The sequence below is a fragment of the Heliangelus exortis genome, chromosome 17 (assembly GCF_036169615.1).
Source record: "Heliangelus exortis chromosome 17, bHelExo1.hap1, whole genome shotgun sequence".
NCBI lineage: Eukaryota > Metazoa > Chordata > Aves > Apodiformes > Trochilidae > Heliangelus > Heliangelus exortis.
Window position 1 is genome coordinate 4,747,875 of NC_092438.1, and position 21,996 is coordinate 4,769,870.

Sequence of the window (21,996 nt, forward strand, 5' to 3'; positions counted from 1 at the left end):
TTCCTCATTTGTCTGGGCCATTTAAAGCTAAAATAATTACATTTTTCCAACTCCAAGGGTTTGAAAGGATGGAGTTTCTCTTGAATTTATATAAACAGACAGACTAATGCACTAGCAGCTTTTTCAACCCCTTCCCCTTTATGTGACAGGTTATACTCTCTTCAGAAGATCCACATGGTAGAATCTACAGATTAAAAAGGCAAAGAATCAAGTACAATACATAAATAATTCTAGATTTCTCAATTCTTACTTCCATTTGTTCAAGTAATTTGCATGAAAATCCATTTCAAAAGCACAATACTGATCATAGCATTAGTCCATAAACTAATCATATATATGGTCTACTGTGCCTTCCTAAAAATGCCTTACCTGATAACAGTAATAATTTGTATTATTTGGACAGCAGGGATATTTAAGTTCTTCCAAACTGCTTAGCATTCTCAGTTTTAACTATCACCAGTTTCTGGCAGTGCATCAAAGCAAAGAACACGTGCCCAATTTTTCTTCAGTCCCGCCACTCCCAAAGCTTACTCCAGAAATAATTTTCTAAATTTTAAACATATTCTCGACACTGGATGGACATGGCTATTAAAGTAGTGCAGGTATTCTTCCAAGTCTCCTTTTACAGGTCAGCAGAAAGTAAACCATTCTCTTCAAAAGAAAAGGTATTTTCTTGACAAATTCTGTCCTCTCTGCAGCACTGTTAGTGTGAACCAGAAAGCCAAACTGAACTGAAACAATACTGACTGAAGTGTAACAAACAAACAAACAAAACCAACAATACAGTTACCCACTCATTCTGAAGCTACAGATATATATTCTAAGGCTAGTTTTACATTTCACTGTTTTAACAGGCCTTTTAATACAAATACTTACTTGTTAAAAAAAGGTTCAATGAGTTTTGATCTAGCAGACACATGTGTTTTTGGAGGACTGAGGAATGAACCTGATGAATGAAGGAGAAATTCAGTATGTATAAGCAAATACAGACAGCACTAAAAAAAAAAAAAAGTTTAAAATATACTATACATATAGGTACCCAAGAAATTAGCCATGGAGATAAAGCACAGTCCAGTGATGTAGGCATCATATCCTGCTTCGTGTAGCTGTTCGGAAGCTGTATCGTAACTTGGAAACCCTTCTGCGCTTTCTGAGAAGAAATAATTTGTAAAGGTTACCACAGAAGTTAAAGGCAGCCCTGTATGCCTGGCCAGGCACTTATTTTGTCAGAGTGCAACATCATTCAGGTAAGTTTATAAGATTTTCAGAATCACTGAAGATTCAGAAAGGTATTAAATGATGAAGATGGAACTAAGTGATTAAAGGATGTCTTCACTGACACCTTTATTGACAATCATGCTTGGTCTTTATGAGAAGGCCCTGAGAAGTACCCCTTGAATCACCTCTGAAGGTGGAAACCTTTATAGGCACTTCTCTGAAGTGTCTGAAAGATCCCAAGTCAGTAACAGAGAAATATGTGCATATGGCACTTTTTTCTTTATAATTTAATATTTCCCCCCGTCCCAACATCAAAGTTATTTCACCTCTGCAGCTAGCTTTTCTACCTCTAAAAGGTGGCTCATCTTCCTCTGAAATTATACTGAGGATAGGACCAGAAGAATTATAAGAATTATAAGAAAATTAACTGTTTAATGAGCCAGAATGACCTCTACACGAACGTACAGACTGAAAATGCAACTCTGTAATTCCATTTAATTTACTGCATTCAACCTAGCAGAACAAGTTAAAACAATGATGAAAAATACCCACACAGTGATACAAAAATACTTGCATTATTTATACAATGGAAACACATAACTATATATACTTGCTGCATTTTGAAAAAAGAGAATGGAATCAAAAGTTTTTGTAAAAATTATAGTGGGAAAACATCAGGCCTTTTTTTCAGATAAGGCCTTGAAATACTTATTTTAAAGTGAAGTTGTCCGAGATTCAGACAACATTAAGATACATCAGGTAAAGCTGAAAACATCCACTAAGCTTTTAAATTAAATCAAGTGGAAGGATTCCTACTGACATCCACTAATATTGCTAAATACAACTGCACTCTACGTACATTGCCTGCATTTAAAGTTGCTTTCATAAAGAAAACCAAGTATAAAAAGCAGGATTTATGTTTCAGACCAATAACAAAAATAATCAAAACACCTTCCCTGTGAAAAAGGAAAAACATTTCTGAAATTTTTATACATCCTTACCAACTTTAGGTGGGCTGAATGGAGCCTCTTTTAAACGCTTTTCCAGTTCTGCAAGGGATGTATTATTAATTATCTCCTGCAAGAAAAGACACCATAAACTTCCAATGACAAGCACATTTTCTCTGGAAACTGAAAACAAAGAGGATTAAATGAGTATTTACTGCTGCCACCTTGTGTTCTCCAAATATTTATTTGTAGCCTCATTTCAAACACACCTGAGAAGTCTGCCAAGACAAGTTTTTAAAAGTTACCTTGCCTCACCTACAAGATGACTCACAAGCATTTACTAATACTTCTCAGAATTCTTGATGATGAATTACACCAAAGTAATTTTTCTTATTAAAGCTAGTACAGTGCATGATACATGTGGCAGGGGAAAAGGCAGCACAAACAGCATGATAAAATATCCTAAATATTGATCATAATGGTTAAAGGTGAGTACTGAAGTGTGCTTTGGATGGGAATTCTTGAATACTTCTAAAAGTTAAATACTGCTGATTTAAAGTAATATAAGGACAGTGAAAGAAGACTGACAATTAGAAAGCTGTTCCTACACTTCAGCTTAGCTGAACTGCAATATTGAATCAATAGTTGCCCATATAAAACATCACAAAACCATAAACAGATTAATAATTTCCTTAAACTTCTTGGAAGTCCTTAATTGAATATACTTTGCCAATCAGTACAATGGAAAAAACATGCTGAATCAGCAGCAAGAGAAAACAAAACAATATCACAAGCTCTCTTAAGGTTGCCTGAATTTTTTAAGGACCAAATTTCCTTTGGGTCTAAATGAAGATAGCTGTTTACAGCTACCAACAACAACCACCTAATCAATAACAATAGCTTAAAACCCAACCATTAACTGTTAAAATTACAAGTATCAACATAACTGTACCAAACATAAAGCTTATACAGGATTAGTTTTCAGAAAACAAAACACTTCCATTCTTACTACAGTAGCAAGACAAACCTGAAAATATATACCAGGTACATGTTAAGATTTTCCTTTATGCAGTGCTCTAAAGTTGAAAAGATATGTAGAAAGATAAAAAACCATGCTGATGAAGCAGCAATTAATTCAATCATTCCAAAGGCCCACTGGAAGGCAAGAGAGTATGACCAGCAGGCCACAACAGACCCTAATGATGATGTTCAGTCATCTTTTTCTAGACAAATATGTCAGCATTCACACTATTCTAAAGCTTTGAGTATTCAGGCAGCTCTCAAGTACTATGTGCTCATTTTTTTTTTCTTCCTCCTGAGAAGACATGCAATCTTGTTTAAATTTAAAAGACATAAATCTACTCATCATATTTTTAAGTACCAAAAATTGTACGTATTTTGGAATACAAAGCTGCTAAGACACCTTAGAAATGCAACAAACACAAAAGTCACTAGTAAAAAAGTAAAAATTTGTATTCTAAAAATCTTCTAAGTTTAGATAAGGGATTAAGAAAAATCATTCTTTTGCAAAGAAGGACCATCACAGAAAACACCATTAGACATTCTTTTCTTTAGAAAAATCATTACATTCAATACATACTTAATGCAAACTTGCCACTTCAAATCAATCTATAATATTCCATTAATTTACCTTAAAAGGTTGTGTACTTGCCATCAGTTTAGTATCCAATAGCCTAGAAACAAAGTTAAAAGCTAAATAAGTTGAAATGGGAGAACGTCCATTTTGCCAAATGCTCAAAAATGTTTTGGTGTATTAGCTGGGAAACAGCACTGTCACACTAAAAAATTACTCTCTGATCTTAGAGCAGCCAAAACATTTCTCAGCTTTGCTCAGCATGAAAAAGAACAGCAACTAAGCAATACCAAGAGATGCAAACAAAAAGTAGCAAATAAATTTTGTTCCACATGTAGTACTGATTCAAAACACCAAACATCATGCCAAAAACAAGAGGGTAGCAAAGATGCATCTTCTGCCAAGAAGCAGAACAATAGTCCTGGTCTTCTGAAAATGAAATGCTACAGAATATGTAGATGAATTGTTTTTAAACTTGTTCCCAATTTTACTTCCAGTAAAAGGTTGCAGGGCTAGGGTAAACAGTACCATCTTACTAAAGCAGTTAAGATTTTGATCTAAGAACTTACCGAGGAAATACACATGATGTTACTTCCTTGAACTCACTTAGGTCCTAATTTAACATTAAAACAAAAATAAGATCCAAATAAGTTAATTGTTTATCCATCTCAGGATAGCAGATAGCAGTAGTTATTACATTTATCCAATCAGCTTCTGAAATTAAGGTACACTGACTGAGTTCTCACCTCACAAGAGATGTGTCAGTGGTATTTCATTACCATGAATACCATTTGCAATTACATAAGAACTACAGACTAATTATTTCTTATTTGTCTGCTATTCATGAGATGTTCTCTCACCTCCAATACCCTACCCTAGACTACCTCTAATTCAGCTGTGTTAACAGTTTTATTTAATGTTCCCAGCATTTAATATGCCAATGGAATACAGGCAGTCACTCCAGATGGTCAGTTGACTGCATACTGATAACTGTTTATATTCTAACATGATCCAAATAGGTCCAAAACTTTTCTCATAATATCCACAAGGCTTGGAGGACTGCAGGAAATAAAACCATCACGTGGGCCACACTTCCCATGAGACCTTTGGCTTCTTCAGTGCCCTCAGTGATAAAACATTGCTTAGTTTACCTTAATTGTTAAGACTATTGCAGTCATGAGCTGTTACTGGCCTATTTCTTAGCACTCTATTAATCGGACTATATTTTATGAAAATACATTTTTTTAATATACTTTTTGTAACAAAAACACAGGAGGGGAAATGCCACATAATAATTCTGAAACTCTAAAACAGTGTTCCAAACAGTTAAATTTACTGCCATTACAAGCAGTTTCTGAAGGGCTAACAAATATGGGCAGAAACAAAATGCTACTTAAACATTTAATTTGAACATTAAAAATGGAAAGGAGAACAATTTGATCCAACTAAGCTTTTCTACATGAAGATTTAAGAAAACAATGCAGTAACCCAGAAGTAACAGCTTTCTTTTTCAAATACTTCTCTGTTGTGCTTAATAGATTGTCACATTCATCCTTCACCAGAAAGTTTGGAAATAAGACTAAAGACAAATACACGTAGGCATTTATTTAATCATCTGAATGCTCAGAGGATCACTTACATCAGGCAGGGGACAACAGAACTGGTGTATGGTATGCATAACATCCAGTAGCATATTGTGGCCAATAACAAGCTTGCCCTGTGGAAAAGAATATTAAATGTTTGTTATATTTCTGATCCTAGTCATGGCAAAGGACACATGTGAAAAGCATCCACCCCAGGTGCTAATTGAGGGCAGCTGCGTACAAATACAAGTCAAACCTCCCCATTTGCTCTCTACCTGCCCCACAGACTTCTCCATTCTCTCAGAATAGCAGCTACTAAAAGGAGTGCTCCCAAACCACTTTTCAACAGCCTCCAGCAGAAGCTTGAAATGCAGTAGAGCAGGAGATGCAGAACAGATACTTGCAACTCAGTTTCCAAATGTAATCCATTTAAAATTGATTTCTCAGTCCACTACCTTTTAATTTACAACTTGTACAAGAATTCACAATATATTCTTTAGTGTTGTATTATACAATAGTTATATAGTTATGTATTATACATTAGTTATGAGTGGCATGAGCTGGCTTTTCCCAGATGTTGTACAAAGTTCTTTCTTGAAAATGTACAAGAATTTTCTTAAAAGCTAACTTAGGATTGACACGACAACCTTTTCTGCCTCCCTCCACTCTCCATTTGCTAAGGAAAATAATATGCATGCTTTATTTTCCTATTGGAACAGCAGGCTGTTAACAGCTAAATGAAAATAACTGGGCTGAAGGGGACAGACGTAAAACTGTATTTTAATATGTAAGTAGAAGAGAGAAGTATCTCTTCTGATTAAGCCTTTAAATGCCAGAAAAGAAAAAAACCAACAAAACGACAACCCTTTGACACAGAAAAAAATCCCTCAAATCTTATTTATTTAGGCAAATCTTGCTAAGAGCCCTAAGAAATTGCTATCACTGACTTTCACACTCACACAGTTTTTATCTCATTCAGAGCTCACTTTATCTACCACACTCAATAACAATAAAGCATGAAGCAACACTGACATAAAAAGAGAAGCCACTTTAACTTGTATTTCATCTTATCGAATGCTTTCTTTGAATGAATTATTTTTTTCTTACAACCAAGGTACATTAAAAATCATGTTAACTTACAGAATTAGCAATGGCATGAATGACTCTGGAAAACCCTACTGCATCATTCAGTTCTTCCTGTAAGCAAGAATTCTGACATTAGCAAAACATAAATACAAAATGGCAAAACTGTACCTGCAAGCTGGCAGACACACCAATGTGGCTCAGTCTCTCAGATATAGCCAAGAACAGACCACAGAGGAAACATCAAAATATGGAAGATACACCAGGTCAAAGCAGGATGTTGCTGACAGAATTCCAGTTTTACATCTGTCTCTAGTTCACTACAAAGTCAGCCAAGTCACATTCTATTGTGGTGACCCTGGCCCTAAGTAGAAGTAGAGTGTCTTGCAGCAATTTCTGCTTCACTGCAAAGTCTAATTCTAGACTAGAATTTGGAGGTTCAATTTCAGAAACAGTCACAGCCAAACAAAAGGGAAATACTATCAAAACCTATCACACCATTTTGCATAGCTGACTGAAGTCGTAGGTTTTCCCCTTCCCTCTTTCACAACAACTAATGAAATGGAATTTATTTACCTCTTCTTTTGCTTGCTTCTGCTGTTCTCTTCTTTTTCTCTCTTCTTCATTTACCTTACTAATAACAATGTATCTCTCCTTCTAAAATAAAAAAATGTATAGTTTGAGGAATTTCTCTGAGAATTTCATATTTAAGACCACTTCATGTTTCTGTAAATTTACATTGTAAAGAAAATTAAGTCATACCTCAGCAGCAGTTACTTGGCAACAAGACTTTCTATTGTAAGCACCGACTCCCAAAAGCCTACTTTAGAAACCTGTATTAGATTCATTCACCAAACCTAACTTTTATTAAATCCACTTTTTACTTCTGAAGAAAGTTTATCAGCATTTCCTTGTAAGCAGTGGTTTTCAAGTATTTTTTGAAGCAGAGATTTATGCTGGGAAGTGAGGATATAACATGTGATAGCACTATTTTTCCTCTCATATTTGCTGTTCACAAGTACTGAGTATCAGATCCATTACATGTTAAATTACCCTTTACTATCTTTTTTAAAAAACAATACCAAGCCACATAAATATGTGCTTACACATCATATGTTGGTCAGATTTAATGTTGAGACACTAGTCCACTGTATTCCGTTTCACATTTTGCTTAACAAAGCTCAGTTCTAAAATCTAGGAGAGTTGGTAAAATGAAGAAATACATTTCCTTTATATAGAACAAATGTTAGAGGCAGTAAGATGTCCAGTTACCTTATCTGACTCCAGAGTTTCAACATGGATACCTTTTGGATACCTACATCAAAACCAATGAGAAGTAAATTTAAGTTGCTTTATTTGGCATTTAGCACAACAGTAATTTGGTAGTTGCATTTTTCATTACTACTATAAATTTTCAGTGCAAGAACTACTAAATGTTCCATTTTTATTTAAAAGAGTGGAAAATTTGATGGAATAGGATAGCTAAATTGTCCTTCTTACATTACCTAATAGCAACTAGCACTAAACTGTATTTTCTTATGCCATTCCCCATCCTATTGCTGTGGAACCTCTATCCTCTTATTTTAGTAACATTAAGTAAACATAATCTACATATTTCATCACAATATAAAATCTCTGCTTTCAAGAAATCCAAAATCAAAACATTGGTGAAACAGCTCTCCTTTCCTTGCAGCCACTAGTTGGACTCTTTGATGTCTGCATGCCTTTAATACATCACTGATTCCAGGATTTAAAAACAACTCTGCACTTCCTGCTAGCAGTAGCTGTTCACTAAAAACCTGTCAAATTGCACTTGTTACATAATTCTAGGCTATGCTGTTCTATTCACAGATTGTAGATAAGAATGAGAAAACAAATGCTATGCTTTAAAATATAAAATTGAAGAATCACAAACCAATTTAATGCAATTTATCTTCAAAACATTGAGGTTAAGTAGATCAGATCTTACCCAGATTTCTTATCAGAAATACTAAAAATACACAGTAAGGCAGTAAGAAGTAACTTACTTCCAGCTCAAGGTCTGATAAATTAATTTCCTTTGAAATCTAAAATCAAAAGAAAATTGCATTACTAATATTCCTTTTACAAAAGTGTTTCAAATTAATAATGGTCACTTGAAGCCTGTTGCATGTTCATTTGTAGAATATTTTTTTAAATGTAAATCACTGCAATCAAAACCTACTGGCTTGGAAGGGTTTTGCTGAATTCTGATATTTGGTAGCCAAGCTGTGATGGCATTTACACCAGTCTGTACAGTAATATCCACATATATTTGTGTGAGCAAATATTCTATAGTCATGATTACTTAATACAGATACCACTAACCCAAGTAACAGTATTTTTATTTCTTATAATTCCCATAATTCTAATAAATAACTTTTAAAAGATACTCAGTTTTGGAAACTGACCCTGTACATGGCTCCAGTTCCAAAGTTTCATTTTCTTCATTCTTTAGTAAGTCTTCTATCTGATCCCTGGAAGAAACAGATTAATTTTCTTCTCTATCTACTGTTTTCTTTTTACAACGTTTACATCTCTCCCCCCCAAAAAAGAGAACTATTTCACAACATGTGAACTAATAAAAACAGCTTCAACACATGAATGTATTGTTTATGTCTTAGTTTTAACATTAGGGGATATTAAACAATTTTACTTACACTACTTTCTCAATGAATTTTTTCTGATCTTCAGGAATTGTTACAGGACACTTTGTGGCATTAGGAGAAACATATGACAGAGATGCTGCACCATTGGCCTGAGAACGTTTTTCATCATATTGTTCCCTTAACTGTCTTTCTTCTTCCTGATTTAAATATGGAATTCCTTTAAACAAAAACAAACAGAAAAACCAACCCACATTTAAAATCTCATCAAAATTAAACCCCTGATGGCTCAAAACATATCATTTCCTTTCAGACATTTCTGCTAGACCCCATTCTTTATCTGTGTCCATACAGGTTTCCTTCTAGCACATGCCAGATTAACTGCTACCAGGACTTTAAAAGCTGTGTATGCCTTGTCTGCCCTCTAACTGCAGAGCTGGAGATCACAATGATAGAAACATTTAAAACTTATCTCCCTTGCTATCTGCATCATTTTAACAGCAAAAACAAATAAACAGGCACTTTTAACTCTGTTCTCCAACTAGTAACTATTCTGTTTAATCTATAAAATGATTTTTTGGAAAGACAATAACAGTACAATTGTAAATCAAGTAAGAATTATCCTAAGAACTCTTATGTGTTAAAAGAGCATCAAGAATTGCTACCATTTACTTTCTGCAGAAAATATGTCACCATACATTTTGCAGACATTGAAAGAATGAAAAAAATAAACCAAAATAACTCACCGTTGCAAAAAACTTTATTAAAATCAAATCCTTGGTTTGCTAAAAAATCTATACTTGAACTCTGCAACAAAAGAAAATAGCTTTACAATTGGCAAGAGTAGCTGTGGCATAAATTCATTTATTTTTACACTTATTAAAAATTATATGAAGTCAAGACCATTATATGGTCAAGAGCAACCAAATTCATGACCCTAAAGAAGCCACAGAGAGTTTAGTGGATGGTATTTCTGCCAGTTACTTTCAACTTACATAAAGTACAAGAACAATAAATACACTAAAGGTATTAAGATGAAAGAACTAATGGAAAGAGGAAACCCAAGAAAGATGTGGTTCAGGAGAACAAATGCCAGAAACACACTGGCAATAGTCTTGGAAGCAGGGAAAGTGACATAAGCAGATGGGAATAAAAGATCAAAGAGGAAAGCAAGGGAGCAGGAAGTCAGACAAGAAAGGATAGGGGAAAGAAAGAAAATAATCTTGCCAAATTTGCTACATCACCAGTTCCAGAAACCACACAATGTAATGTCTATCAAGATTTAAAAACTGAAGTATTTAAGTATTCCCTTAAAGATCATTTTTTAGTGACTGCTCTTAACTGATGCTTACTTCTACAAGAAAACAAATCCCAGAACCTTATGTTTTTCTGCCTTTTAAGCTGCTAAAAGAACCAATCACTTCTCCCTCTACACTGCAGTAGTTTTCCTGGAAATATTTTTTAGACATTTGCTGCAGTATACCTTAACCAAACAAAATCAAACTTTTTTTCCTACTCACCTGACAGACAAATTTGACATCCGGTGAACTTCTGTTAAAGGGTTTTGGAAAAATATAGAAATTAAATGACTTCATTAAATATCTGTGAAAAAGATAAGTTACATGTCAATACAGTTTACCAATATTTCATAAATTTTTTAGTTAAAAAAGCACACAGCAATAGAATAACCTACTTTTCTTCTGTGTGATCATATTTAAAAGTGCAAAGGCCAAACTGAAACAGCAAGAAGTCCATGGAATGCTGGAAAATAAAAGAAAACCATGCATGAGAATAAAAATCATACATATTTAAAGATAACCAGAGTGCACACACACACAATAAATGTGGTTTCTCTCCACTTTGAAATGAAGTGAATTTACATCTTCTTAAACCAGATTTTCTCTGTTAGTAATTCTGAAGTAAATACAGCAGATTATTTCAACTACTTTTCCATCCCCATTTAATCATCACACTGTTGCCCACGGGTGATTCGTAGTATGAACTTCCATTCCATAAACAGACAGGGACTGAGGGAAATCCCATCACTCTCCACCTGCTGCTCACACACAAGAGATGCTGCATCTAAAGCAGTTGTCAGTCTGCTTCTCAACATTTATTTACATTCCCCATAGTATGGGAGCAGACTGTGAGGGACACTGGCTGTATACAGTTTTCAAATACACAGAGTAATATATTTAATATTCTTCTAATCCATGTGGCTAACAGTAATTAATATGATGGATGTAGAAGCATCCATCTCACTCATCACTTCATCATCATGTCCTTAAGCATTTCACAATTGTTGGATCAATATTGGAAAGGTTTTTAAAACCACTGGAAGTGTATGAGAAAATAAAAAAGCATTGAGATTTCATTGACAGATGTGTTCCTTGTGAGGACCAAAGACCCATTTTACACACAAAGAACACAAAGAATCATTCAATTCTCTTATCTTTGAGTATAAAGATCAAAAATATCAAAAAAGTTGATTTATTTGCTGTGAAAAATTCAAGTTTTAAGAAGGTGACAACAAAGAACTTGGGTTTGGCTTCTGATACAGCAAACCTCTAATAATGAGAGCAGAGACTGACTGTGCCTAAAGAGCCTGAATCATCAGCTACCCTGAAGCTCTCAAAGGCTCATATTCAGACAGATAAACAGAATATGGCACCCTCTGGCTTACTGTGTGTTCTTCAGATACTACTACTTCATCTACACTCTTACTTTAGTGTTTGGGGGGTTGTTGTTTATTTTGAGTATTTTTTCTTAGCTACAGCCTCCATCCCAGTTTTTGCTATTTATTGTCCTAGCTCATCAGTAAGAGCACTAACCAGCAATTTCCTCATCCTGCAATATCTCTTAACAGAGTATTAGTAAACTATCTTTATTGACTCCTTGGGTATTTCAGGAAATAGCATGTATTGAGATGCTTTGGATTCATCTTTTCCAATTTCTCTTGAAAAAAAAAAAAAAAAAAAAAAAAAGCACCAAACCCAAACACTAAATCTACAACACAAAGCACAGCTGTGACTTTTTCACCCTCACACAGTCTTCTGTGGCCATTTGGCTATTTTTCAAAACTCTTTCAGCACCCTCCACCACCAGCACGTGCGTGCTGCAGAGAGCCAAAGGTGTTTGTAGCAGCTGACTTTTACATTTTGTTACAGACACTACATACTGGGAAGAAGAAGTAGTTTGGGAAACACCCCAGTCTTGATGCAGTTTGTCTGTCACTGAATTTCTCTTACCAGCCCCCTGCTGAACTGACAAATTTCAATGCTCTCAACATTCTTTAACAAGTTCTACACACCTACTAACTCACCTAAGGAATTGTGTTTGCTATCTGTTCAGATAATATACAACACTTTCCAGTTCTTTTGTTAGCAGAGACATGACACAAGCACTCCCCACCTGCTCAATGTAACTCAATTTTACAGACCTCTATCATATTTTCCTATGTTCTTCCCACTCTGAATTAATGAGTTCTAACCTTTTTCCAGCATTTTCATTTCAGTCAAGGTAAAACTTTACCTTTTTAAGTTTCTGATACCTTTCTTCTGGAGTGTCAAAGCCATTGGTCAATGTGCTAACAGAAGGCCCATCGCTGATCCCTGAAGGAGTAAAATGTATTTTACTTTGGGTAAGCTTTTAAAAAATAGCAACAATAAAGAAATGCAGTAATTGGTAACTTAAGGAAAGGTTAACTTCACCTAAAGTACACAGTAAGGTTATTTCATTTGAAGAATATAATATTTTCTACTATGTAAATGTAGGCATGGCCAGCCAGTTTAATTTCAGCAATAAAGCTCTGCTGCTCTTGTTCCTATTCTACATGATAACAACATGACAAGATCCACCACCAACATAATGTTGATGGGCCTCTACAACTTAATGCAGGATCAAAGTCGAACTGGGAAGAGCTCCAAGAAGTCCCAAAAATGGGAAGAGTGCTGTCCACAGATTTATTGAATGAGTTAGTCATCTTAAGTAATATATAGCAACAACCACATTTCCATAACAAACCTAACAAAACCTAATCTCGGTCACATTTATGTTTCATGGCTTACTAAATTCTGTAGCCCAAGGCTAAAGCCCTTATTATGGAATCTCCCCAATGTACAAACCCTCTGGGTTTTACAAACATAAAAGTTCTTACTGCCTTTCATTTCTTCCTTATTTATCCCAATCTCCTTATAATGTGTATAAAATCTTTTTTTTTTCCTGAGCTGCAAGTGAAAATCAATCAACATGTTAAAAGATTATTGTGGGGAGGGAGGAGAAGCAGCATGACATGCACTTTTATTTGACCCAAGCCTTACTATTGCACATATAATACATAGTTTAATGATTTTGTGGAAGCCTCAGCTTATGCTTTCTCAAGCTAACACCGAGACAGGTCACAGGAGCAAACTCCTGAGGCCCCACAGATGTTGTCAACAGTTCACAGTGACTAAACACGCATGACTGTACCTGAAAACTCCCCATCAATGGCCAGGAAGTCCGATTCTTCAATAGCTTCATATACTTTGGTTAGGTTATCCTTAAAATCTGCGAGTAAAGGGGTGAAACACACCTGAGACTACTAACGACCTCTCACTGCAGCCCGCCCGGGGGCCGCCCGCCACACCCTTCCCCTCAGAGCCCCCCCATCCCGGGCGCGGGGAGAAGCGGGGACCCCCTTCGCCCCTGAAGGAGAGGCTGAGGCCGGGCCCCGCCGCCGGCCTGGAGGACAGAAGCCAGGGCCCCGGGGCGTCCCCTGGGCCACCAGCTCGGGGCCTCCCGCCGCGGCCGCGGGGCTGCGGTTCACTCACTGCTCCTGATCACCTCCATCCTGCGGCCCCTCAGCCGCCGCCGCGCTGCCGGAAGCCGCCCCGCGCGCCACGCCTCACGTGAGTGCCCACGTGACCGCAGGGGATGGAGGGCGGGGCGCCCTCCGCCATTTTCCGCCGGGGCGGTGCTTGGCGGCGGCGGGAGCGGTTTTCGCGGATCTCTCGGTGTGCGGGTTTCAACCTGTGCGTGGCCTCGGGCCCGCCACACCCCACCCCGCCCCCGCCTTGCCTGGGTGTGGCGGCTGAGGCGTCTCTTGCAGACAGGAAGCTCGTCCACCTGCGTGAGTGCGGCAGCAGGCCTGCTGCAGTGAGGCCGTTAGGGCTGAAAGTGCCCCTCAGCTGCGGCCGTGTGGGGTAACGGCGGGAAGGAGAGCCCGGCCAGGTGCCCCGGAGCGGAAAAGCTGTGAGTCCTACCCCAGCTGCTTTTCTGTGGAGTGTGTTGAAATGTCACAGATGTTGGAAAACATAGTGTTTGCCTTTCAGGCCGGAGAGGCGGAACTAGCACCGGCAAAAAATAAGGGATGGGAATTTGCTGAGGATATGTCAGGAGGGTAGCGGAGAAGTACTGGTGGTGATGATGGAAAGCCCGCAGCAACTGGTATGTGTCGAGTATTATGGGAGAAGCGTTTGTCTTCCTGTTAAACTACTAAAAACAACGTTTTCACATATTATTGCAAAATAACTATAAATAAAGCCCAGTGCCCAGCAAGATGTCCCTACACCTGTTGCACAAGAGCAGAAAGCTGAAGTCGTGGGCAAAGGACAGAACAGGGAGGTGAGGGCATGTGCTGCGGGTTTAGAGTTCACACAGCACATGAAGCAGTTTTTCCACGATACCGGCAGATTAAAAACTAACAGAAGATTCTGCATAAATTGGGAGATAATTTCTGCATAGAACAAAAGCTTCAGGACTATGCAGAACTAAGTGGAGAGATTTTTAAAGTTTCTTCAGTTTTACCTTTTCGGTATGAGCAATTTATTCTACACAGCATGCCCAGCAGACCATCTGTATTATCAACTAGTGCTCAGTAATAGGTTAGTAAAAATGTTTGAGATTTTTCTATTTTGCTGTAAGTAGGATGAAGCCTAATTTTTTTTTTCTTTTTTTTAATACTTCTGTAGTTTCTTGTTAACTGCTTATGGTACTTTAAGGTGTTTGATGGTCATTTCAGAAACCTGACATCTTTCCCCAGTTAGCTGCTAAATCCAGGAAATCTTTGCTTCATTCACCTGCAAAATAAACTGCAAGTAGAAATACAAGATGCTGTAATAGAGTGCAGTTACTTAATAGGAATTGAAGTATGTGTAATAAATTAGACATTTTCTACTTGATAATGTATGTAGTATTACAAATTTAAGAGGATGATTTGAAAGATTAGAATCTTGTATGAGTTTTGAATTGGTTATTTTTTTTTTTTTTTAGAGTAATTTTTCAGGAGAAAAACTGTAAAGAACTTTATCAGGACTAAAGCTGCACAATTATAGTTAGCTTTGACTGGTGGTAGTAGCTCCAAAAAATATTTATGGGGTGCTATAATATGCACTGACCATTAATACATTGCTTCCTTACATATGTTACTGTTTGCTTTAGTTTTTGTGGCACCAACATCTTGGAAATGTGACCTGCATACAGGATACAAAGTAATTGTTACTTATCTGACTGACTTGACTTGTATCAAACTGGAAGAACAAAATCTTTAAGAAAATGTCACTGTATGAAAATGTACATCAGTTTGCCTTGGACTCGAGTCAAAAAGAAATACAGTAAAGGAATAGAGAGGTGACTGTGTGTATATATGCTCCCATGTGGCCGTGTGAACCAAGCATTAGCATTGCAGTCAAAATAGCATTATCCAAGTCAAACTGACTTGTGAGATGAGCACTCACAATGATCTCTGGCCCAACAACCCTCGGAGGCAGTGTCTGAGGGACCGGGACCCGGCTGCCGGGCGCGGCGCAGCAGGAGCAGCGGGACTGCAGCTGTGTTCCGGTCCGGTGATTTTAAAAGCAGAGCCCGGTTCTTTCAAAGCTTTTCAAATAGCAAAGAGTAATTACCAGTAGAGTTAAGACAGGGTGCAGTTCTTTACTGAGATGGCAAGCAGATGACATTGTGGAGTGTATGACATTGTGGATCAAATTTATTATTTTTTTTACCACTGCCTAGAAATGTCTAGCATTGACTTTTTTAGTAATGTTTTATTCCATGTGCCTGCAAAGAATAGTCATGGAGTAATCACATCGTTACATTATACTGCCATTTTACTTCTGTACTCTCTGATGGTGTTTTCTAATTACATTTCTTTAGATATGTGTCCTTTACTAAAGCTTTGATTAACATTTTTGCCAAAAGTCATCTGAATCATAGTGAGGATTTTTGTTCTACTTTTATGTGTTATATAACACAGGAGAAGAAAATACAGGGAGATTAATCCCAGCTGTGTACCTCTAGAATCTGGTTTTGATTATAGTTTGTAATGAGTATGTTTCTGAAAAAGTGTGTCATGTTTCATTTCAGGAAGAGCTAAATTAGTTTAAAAGTTTAAAAACATCAGATCAACAGAAGAATTACAATGCTAAATTATACTGCTTGCAACTCTAAACCTCTATAGTTTGATTTTTCTTAACGAGTTTTGTCTTGTTGCTTTGCAGAAATAATGCCTTACCTGGTTTGAGGAGCTAATAGAGCTTTCTGTTTGCATAAAGCATAACAGAAAATGGAAGATGAGACTTCACAAGGTGAAATGGAGAGGGCAAAAGGTGAAACACACGCTGCCCCTGGGACTGCTCGGCAGATATCGGTTAGTGAGTTCCAGTGCCACTGCTGTTACGACATTCTGGTCAATCCCACCACCCTGAACTGTGGGCACAGCTTCTGTAGACATTGTCTGGCCTTGTGGTGGGTGTCATCCAAGAAGAATGAATGCCCTGAATGCAGAGAAAAATGGGAAGGGTTCCCCAAAGTCAACATCCTTCTCAGGTGAGTCTGTTATGCCATTTGAATTACCCACAAGGTCTTGTGTTAATAATACTTTATCTTAGGTTAAGAGTTTAACAAATAGATGGTATGATTGGTGATAGTTCTTTGTTGTCTTTTGCTTAGCATTTTTGAATAATCAAGGCTTGCCAATAGCCCAACAATTTTAATTTTGTAAATGAAATGAGGGTTATTTTTTTTTTAATGTGATATTTAACCCCCTCCATCCTTAGAAGCTAAGGAAAATGTTCTTTGGAAGTAACTGATTTTAAGTTTAACTTAATAAAGTTCATTAGTTATTTATACCTAATAAAGTATAAATAACTAATTCTTTTTGCTTTCAAAGATGACAATCTTTAGTAGAGGCTGGAAAACAAAAATCAAAAAACTAGTCCTTTTTCTGAATGTTATGCCTCAATGGTTATGGTAAAATGACAAATCTTTTTGCCATTAGGGATGTTATTGAAAAGCTATTTGCTGATGCCCTTGAACAAAGAAAAGAAGATATTCAACAAAACAGTGAAGTAGCCCGCAGCTTAGCAACCTTCCAAAAATATGGGAATGACCAGATTCCTACAGTTCCGAACACGGGAAGAATTAATCCTCGAGGAGGAGGGTTTTTCTCAGGCGTTCTGACAGCTTTAACTTGTGTAGCTGTAAGTTTCATCTGGTTGGTTTTCCATGTTTACTTCATTAAGCATGCAATCAAATATATTTAATGTGCACAAAAAAAGAACATCAGCACAGAAAAGACTTCAGCTGAGCAGACTAAATAAGGCAGCATTCAGTATTGTCTGTCAGGAACTACAGTTTCAATACACAGGATGCAGAAGTTAGACAAATTGGGTAAAACTTCAAGATGGTTCTTATAACCTGAATATTCTAGGATCTATAAAATTGAAGATTCTGCATGTCAGGCCCCTTAATGTGTTTTATTTGCATCATTAATATATTTGCTTTGCAGATAAAGGTTTGGGGTTTTTTTCCCCTTTTTTTGTCTGTTTTTTCTTTTTAATCTCCCTATAGGTAGTTCTACTTGGATATCACTGGAGCAGCAGAGAATTTGAAGAAGATCTTCTTGTTCATAAACCTGTTGCTAAATGGACTGCTGAGGAAGTGATACTTTGGCTAGAGCAGCTGGGTCCATGGGCTTCACATTATAAAGAAAGATTTTTACTGGAGAAAGTGAATGGAAGGTGAGAGACCTGGTTGTCAAGAACAGCTGGTATATTGTGGAATATATTGTAGGAATATTCTGTTGATGTATTCAAATAAAATTCAGGGAAAGTTCTATCACTTGTAGCTGAAAATTTTAATAGTAGATACTAAGCAAGCTAACTGAAAGCTTTCTAAGAACTTTTTTAAATGCTGGAAATGCAGACTAAAATGATAGTGAGATTAAATTCTACTAATGTATTATCTATGCCTCTTGCTTTTCTTTCTTATGAAAATATGCATATGCTATATGCATTACTGCACTCAACCCAAGAGCTCTAGGTTTGATTTCAGGTGACCAGGCTAGATCTGTGATGTGCTGAAGAACTGTATTCAATAATAGCCAACAAGCTGATAAATACGCAAGCTGAAATCAGGCAAGAGAAAACATGAAGGAAATTTAAAACCCAGATACAGTTGATTCAGAACGCTTGATATGGAATTTAATCCAAAAGGTGATACCTTCTATCAGTAGCTTATTGTCTCAGTATGCAATTCCTGATTTGTTATTCATATCTTTTTGGTGAAGAGACACTGTTTACCTTCTGAATTCTTCTGCTGTTGTAGGCTTCTCCTAACGCTGACAGAGGAGGATTTCATGAAAGATCCATACAGTATAGAGAACAGTAACCACAGAAAAGCTATTATGGCAGAACTGGAATGTGTGAAAACTTTAGGTGTTAAACCACCACAAAACCTTTGGGAATATAAGGTAAATTATATATAAAGTCTGTCATGTATATTAAGTATTTTTAAAATAGTATATTTAAGAGAAAGTTCTCTTAAAGCTAGGAGGGATGTTAAGGTAGTAGAATTACCCTTGTAAAAACTGCTCAGTTTAGTGAACTGTTGTATTTGTAAAATGATTGTCAGAAAAATCTAAGAATTGGCATGTCCCTTTCATACTATTTTTTTATCATCTGAAATGTGATTTGATATCTTTCAGGCAGTAAATCCAGGAAAATCACTCTTTCTTCTTTATGCACTGAAGAATTCTCCAAGGCTCAGCATGTTATACTTATATTTGTTTGATTATGCAGAAGCTTTCCTACCTTTTATCCACACAATTTGCCCTATGCAAGAAGACACCTATGAAGATATTGTCACAAAACTATTAGTAAGTGTTCAAAACATTAAATATTCAATTTCTTTATTTACAAGAATTTTAAGACTAGCAGGAAAAGAAACTTGATGTAGTTAACTATTCAGCATTTGATCTCTTTACAACACACCTTAAGAAAAAAGAGTCCTGTGAAGTAAGTGGTGAAACTGCTTTGTTTTGAACTTCACATGACTGTAGAAAGGTTGTTCACTCAAAATGCCTATATTATGACCAATGGTATTACAAGGTCTGGCTGTTTGCCATGTTTTATTCTAATCTAATGGAAATTACCAGGTTGTAGTATTATCTACCAGAAAGTATAGTAGAGATAAATTGACTGCTTTCAGTATATGCAAAAAACAATGTTTCAACAAAAGACTAATAGAAATAAGCCAGTATTGTGTCTGTTTAATAGGAAATTGATTAGCAGTCTTTCTGTCTGAATTTACAGGACCTTAAAGATCCTTCTTGGAAACAGTGGAGAGAATTCATTGTAAAGTATTTATTTTTGCCATACCAGTTGATAGCTGAATTTGCTTGGGACTGGCTGGATGTGCACTACTGGACCTCAAGATTTATAATTGTAAATGCCATGTTACTCTCTGTTCTGGAGTTATTCTCCTTTTGGAGACTTTGGTCAAGAAGAGAATTGAAGTAAGTCTTAGTTTGTTGAAGAGGGTAGGATGGATGTAGACTTATAAATAGTCTTATGATTTTATAGTTGTTCACTAAAGTGAGTGTCTAACCACAACTTAGAGGCTAATAAGAACCTGTGATGTGAATTTGCATGTGTACTAGCACTCATTCTTTAATATCTTTATTTCTGTGGCTACTTGAAAGGGTTTCTGGTAGCTGGTTTTACTGATCAGATGTAGTAAATGCAGTAATGGTAATAAGTGTGTTCTTAACCACTGGGTAAATATTACTTCATAATTGCTGTGCTCTTTTATTTATGATTTTGGTGTGTGCTGGGTTTTCATATTCTCTGCAGAACCTGGAGACAGGGATATAACCTGAGCTAGACCCAGAAACTGACCACCTTCCCTTGCTGTGCTGTGTGGTCTCAACAAATTGATTTAATGCATCCTCATACAACTTAAAACCTAGTCATACTGGGTTTTAAGCAGGTGTTTCTGGACTGCAAAATTATGTTTTACATGTGCTCGAGGGCTAAATAATTTGAGGCTGCAATACATCTTAGCTTTTCTTAGAACAGTAAACAGAAAACAAAGTTTCTCTAAGCCTCTCCCTTTCTTTTTCGCAGGACCATTCCTCACAGAATGTGGAGATATTTCTGGAAGGTGTCGACCCAGGGTCTCTTTGTTGCTATTTTTTGGCCTTTCATTCCTCAGTTTGTCTGCAATTGTTTGTTTTACTGGGCCTTGTACTTTAACCCAATTATAAACATTGATTTAGTGGTTAAAGAGGCAAGGCGTCTGGAGACACAAGTGCAGTGACTGTCATTGGAACTTTGGAGCAGTTGAGCTTCCAAAAATGGACATTTGAAATAAAGTTTGCTTCTTTTCCTTATATATGTGGCAGTGGAAATCATGGATTATATTAATTTAAACATACAACAAAGCCTTAAGGTAAGTTATTCTTAAACCAGCTAATTTGAAATCTGAGAATGGGATTTATTACCTGAAAGGAATTTTCTAATGAAAAATAAAAAAACAAAAAACAATCCCAAACATTCCTTATATAACCATGTGAAATTTATACAATCCCATCACCCTACTTTTGATCAAATCAAATTAAAGTTGTCTGGTTTTGAGGGTTCTGGTGAATTTCAAACCTGCCTTAAAGTCAGTGTCTTCTGAACAGCTACACTGCTTTTTTATTTTTTATTTTTTTAACTTAGCATTTCATGTCAGCAATATGTTATGTTTACCAAAGGACAGCTCTTCCTGGATAGGCTTGATATTGAAAATACTTCAGTGTTTTCAGTCTGCTTTACATTTAAAGTTGTGACTACCAAATGCACATTTGCAGTAGAGTTTCTTCTAAAATTCCCGCTGTTGAAGGCAAAGTCTGCTTGAATTATCTTGTTTTTTGGAAAATGTGATTGGCATTCAGATCACTTTATCAGTAGCTTCTTTAATGCTCTCCTCTTCAAGTTTGTTGCTATTTCTTAAATTTAGGGTTATCTCTTCAAAATAACTGTTTTGGAAAAGTAACCTGATTACATCTTACTGCAATATAAAGTGTATATCTATCTGTGAGCAAATATTGACTGGAAAGTTATTTTTCTGTAAACAGGATTGCCATTTGTTGATGTGTTTTTTGACTGAAGCAAAAGTTAGATTTTCAAAGAGCTTTGACCCCTTGCATTCTATATTGGTTGGTTTGTTTGGGTTTTTTTTTCCCATTTGTTTCATTAATATGAACTTTAACTTTGCCTATTACTATTTTTAAAGATTAAAGATCTCTCTTGAAATCTTCATCCTTCTAAAGAAGTGTTATTTATTTTGTTTTATCTTGAAGTACTTGTCCTTAGCTTTGACTTGTGTACACTGGTTCTGTAGCCTACATTTTTAAGTATGTTGAGGTGGATGAAAGTAGACATAAGAATCTCCTGGTTCTTAAACTATTAAAATTAGCAGTTACAAAAAGCAAGTGTATTATTCAGCAATTTGAGTTACTGACTTTGAAAAGGTTTCAAAAAATGATGAAATGAGCCAAACTAAAACCACCTTTACATCCTTATGAATTTAGCAGATTCGTGCTGCCTAAGGTCAAACACGTATGGGAAAGACAGTTGGTCCTGGTGACTACTGCTGTTTTCACCTATCTGTCTTGCTGATGGAGGAAGGAGCTTGAGCCATAT

General features: G+C 36.4%; 2 protein-coding genes across 9 annotated transcripts in view; one reads left to right on the forward strand and one right to left on the reverse strand.

Annotated features, from left to right (window-relative positions):
• Positions 1–13,999, reverse strand: part of PARN (poly(A)-specific ribonuclease) — a 36,839-nt gene extending 22,840 nt beyond the window's left edge. Inside the window, exons 1-18 of one of the 5 annotated variants that reach the window (XM_071760851.1) lie at positions 13,861–13,999; positions 13,520–13,597; positions 12,581–12,660; positions 10,743–10,810; positions 10,570–10,651; positions 9,796–9,856; positions 9,104–9,269; positions 8,855–8,920; positions 8,453–8,491; positions 7,698–7,740; positions 7,002–7,082; positions 6,483–6,539; positions 5,399–5,476; positions 4,329–4,372; positions 3,817–3,859; positions 2,220–2,295; positions 1,040–1,150; positions 877–946 (exon numbers count right to left, since the gene is read on the reverse strand). In XM_071760851.1, coding sequence (XP_071616952.1) covers positions 877–946; positions 1,040–1,150; positions 2,220–2,295; positions 3,817–3,859; positions 4,329–4,372; positions 5,399–5,476; positions 6,483–6,539; positions 7,002–7,082; positions 7,698–7,740; positions 8,453–8,491; positions 8,855–8,920; positions 9,104–9,269; positions 9,796–9,856; positions 10,570–10,651; positions 10,743–10,810; positions 12,581–12,660; positions 13,520–13,597; positions 13,861–13,879 — 1,262 coding nt within the window. In that variant the 5' untranslated portion in view covers positions 13,880–13,999. Of the gene's footprint in view, positions 1–876; positions 947–1,039; positions 1,151–2,219; positions 2,318–3,816; positions 3,860–4,328; positions 4,373–5,398; positions 5,477–6,482; positions 6,540–7,001; positions 7,083–7,697; positions 7,741–8,452; positions 8,492–8,854; positions 8,921–9,103; positions 9,270–9,795; positions 9,857–10,569; positions 10,652–10,742; positions 10,811–12,580; positions 12,661–13,519; positions 13,598–13,860 lie in introns of all 5 variants that reach the window. The other 4 variants (XM_071760849.1, XM_071760847.1, XM_071760850.1 and 1 more) reach the window with 4 other exon arrangements.
• BFAR (bifunctional apoptosis regulator) lies at positions 13,951–21,612 on the forward strand. 4 transcript variants are annotated; one of them, XM_071760853.1, is made up of 9 exons: positions 13,967–14,281; positions 14,362–14,476; positions 16,528–16,855; positions 17,307–17,508; positions 17,879–18,048; positions 18,635–18,779; positions 19,014–19,184; positions 19,621–19,823; positions 20,434–21,612. In XM_071760853.1, the coding sequence occupies exons 3-9, from the start codon at positions 16,593–16,595 to the stop codon at positions 20,624–20,626; spliced, it is 1,347 nt and encodes a 448-aa protein (XP_071616954.1). In that variant the 5' UTR covers positions 13,967–14,281; positions 14,362–14,476; positions 16,528–16,592; the 3' UTR covers positions 20,627–21,612. The 4 variants fall into 4 exon arrangements, with proteins under 4 accessions (XP_071616955.1, XP_071616954.1, XP_071616953.1 ...); XM_071760852.1 differs by having other exon boundaries at positions 14,120–14,281; positions 14,362–14,482; XM_071760854.1 differs by lacking the exon at positions 14,362–14,476 and having other exon boundaries at positions 13,951–14,281.
• The last annotated feature ends 384 nt before the right edge of the window (positions 21,613–21,996 follow it).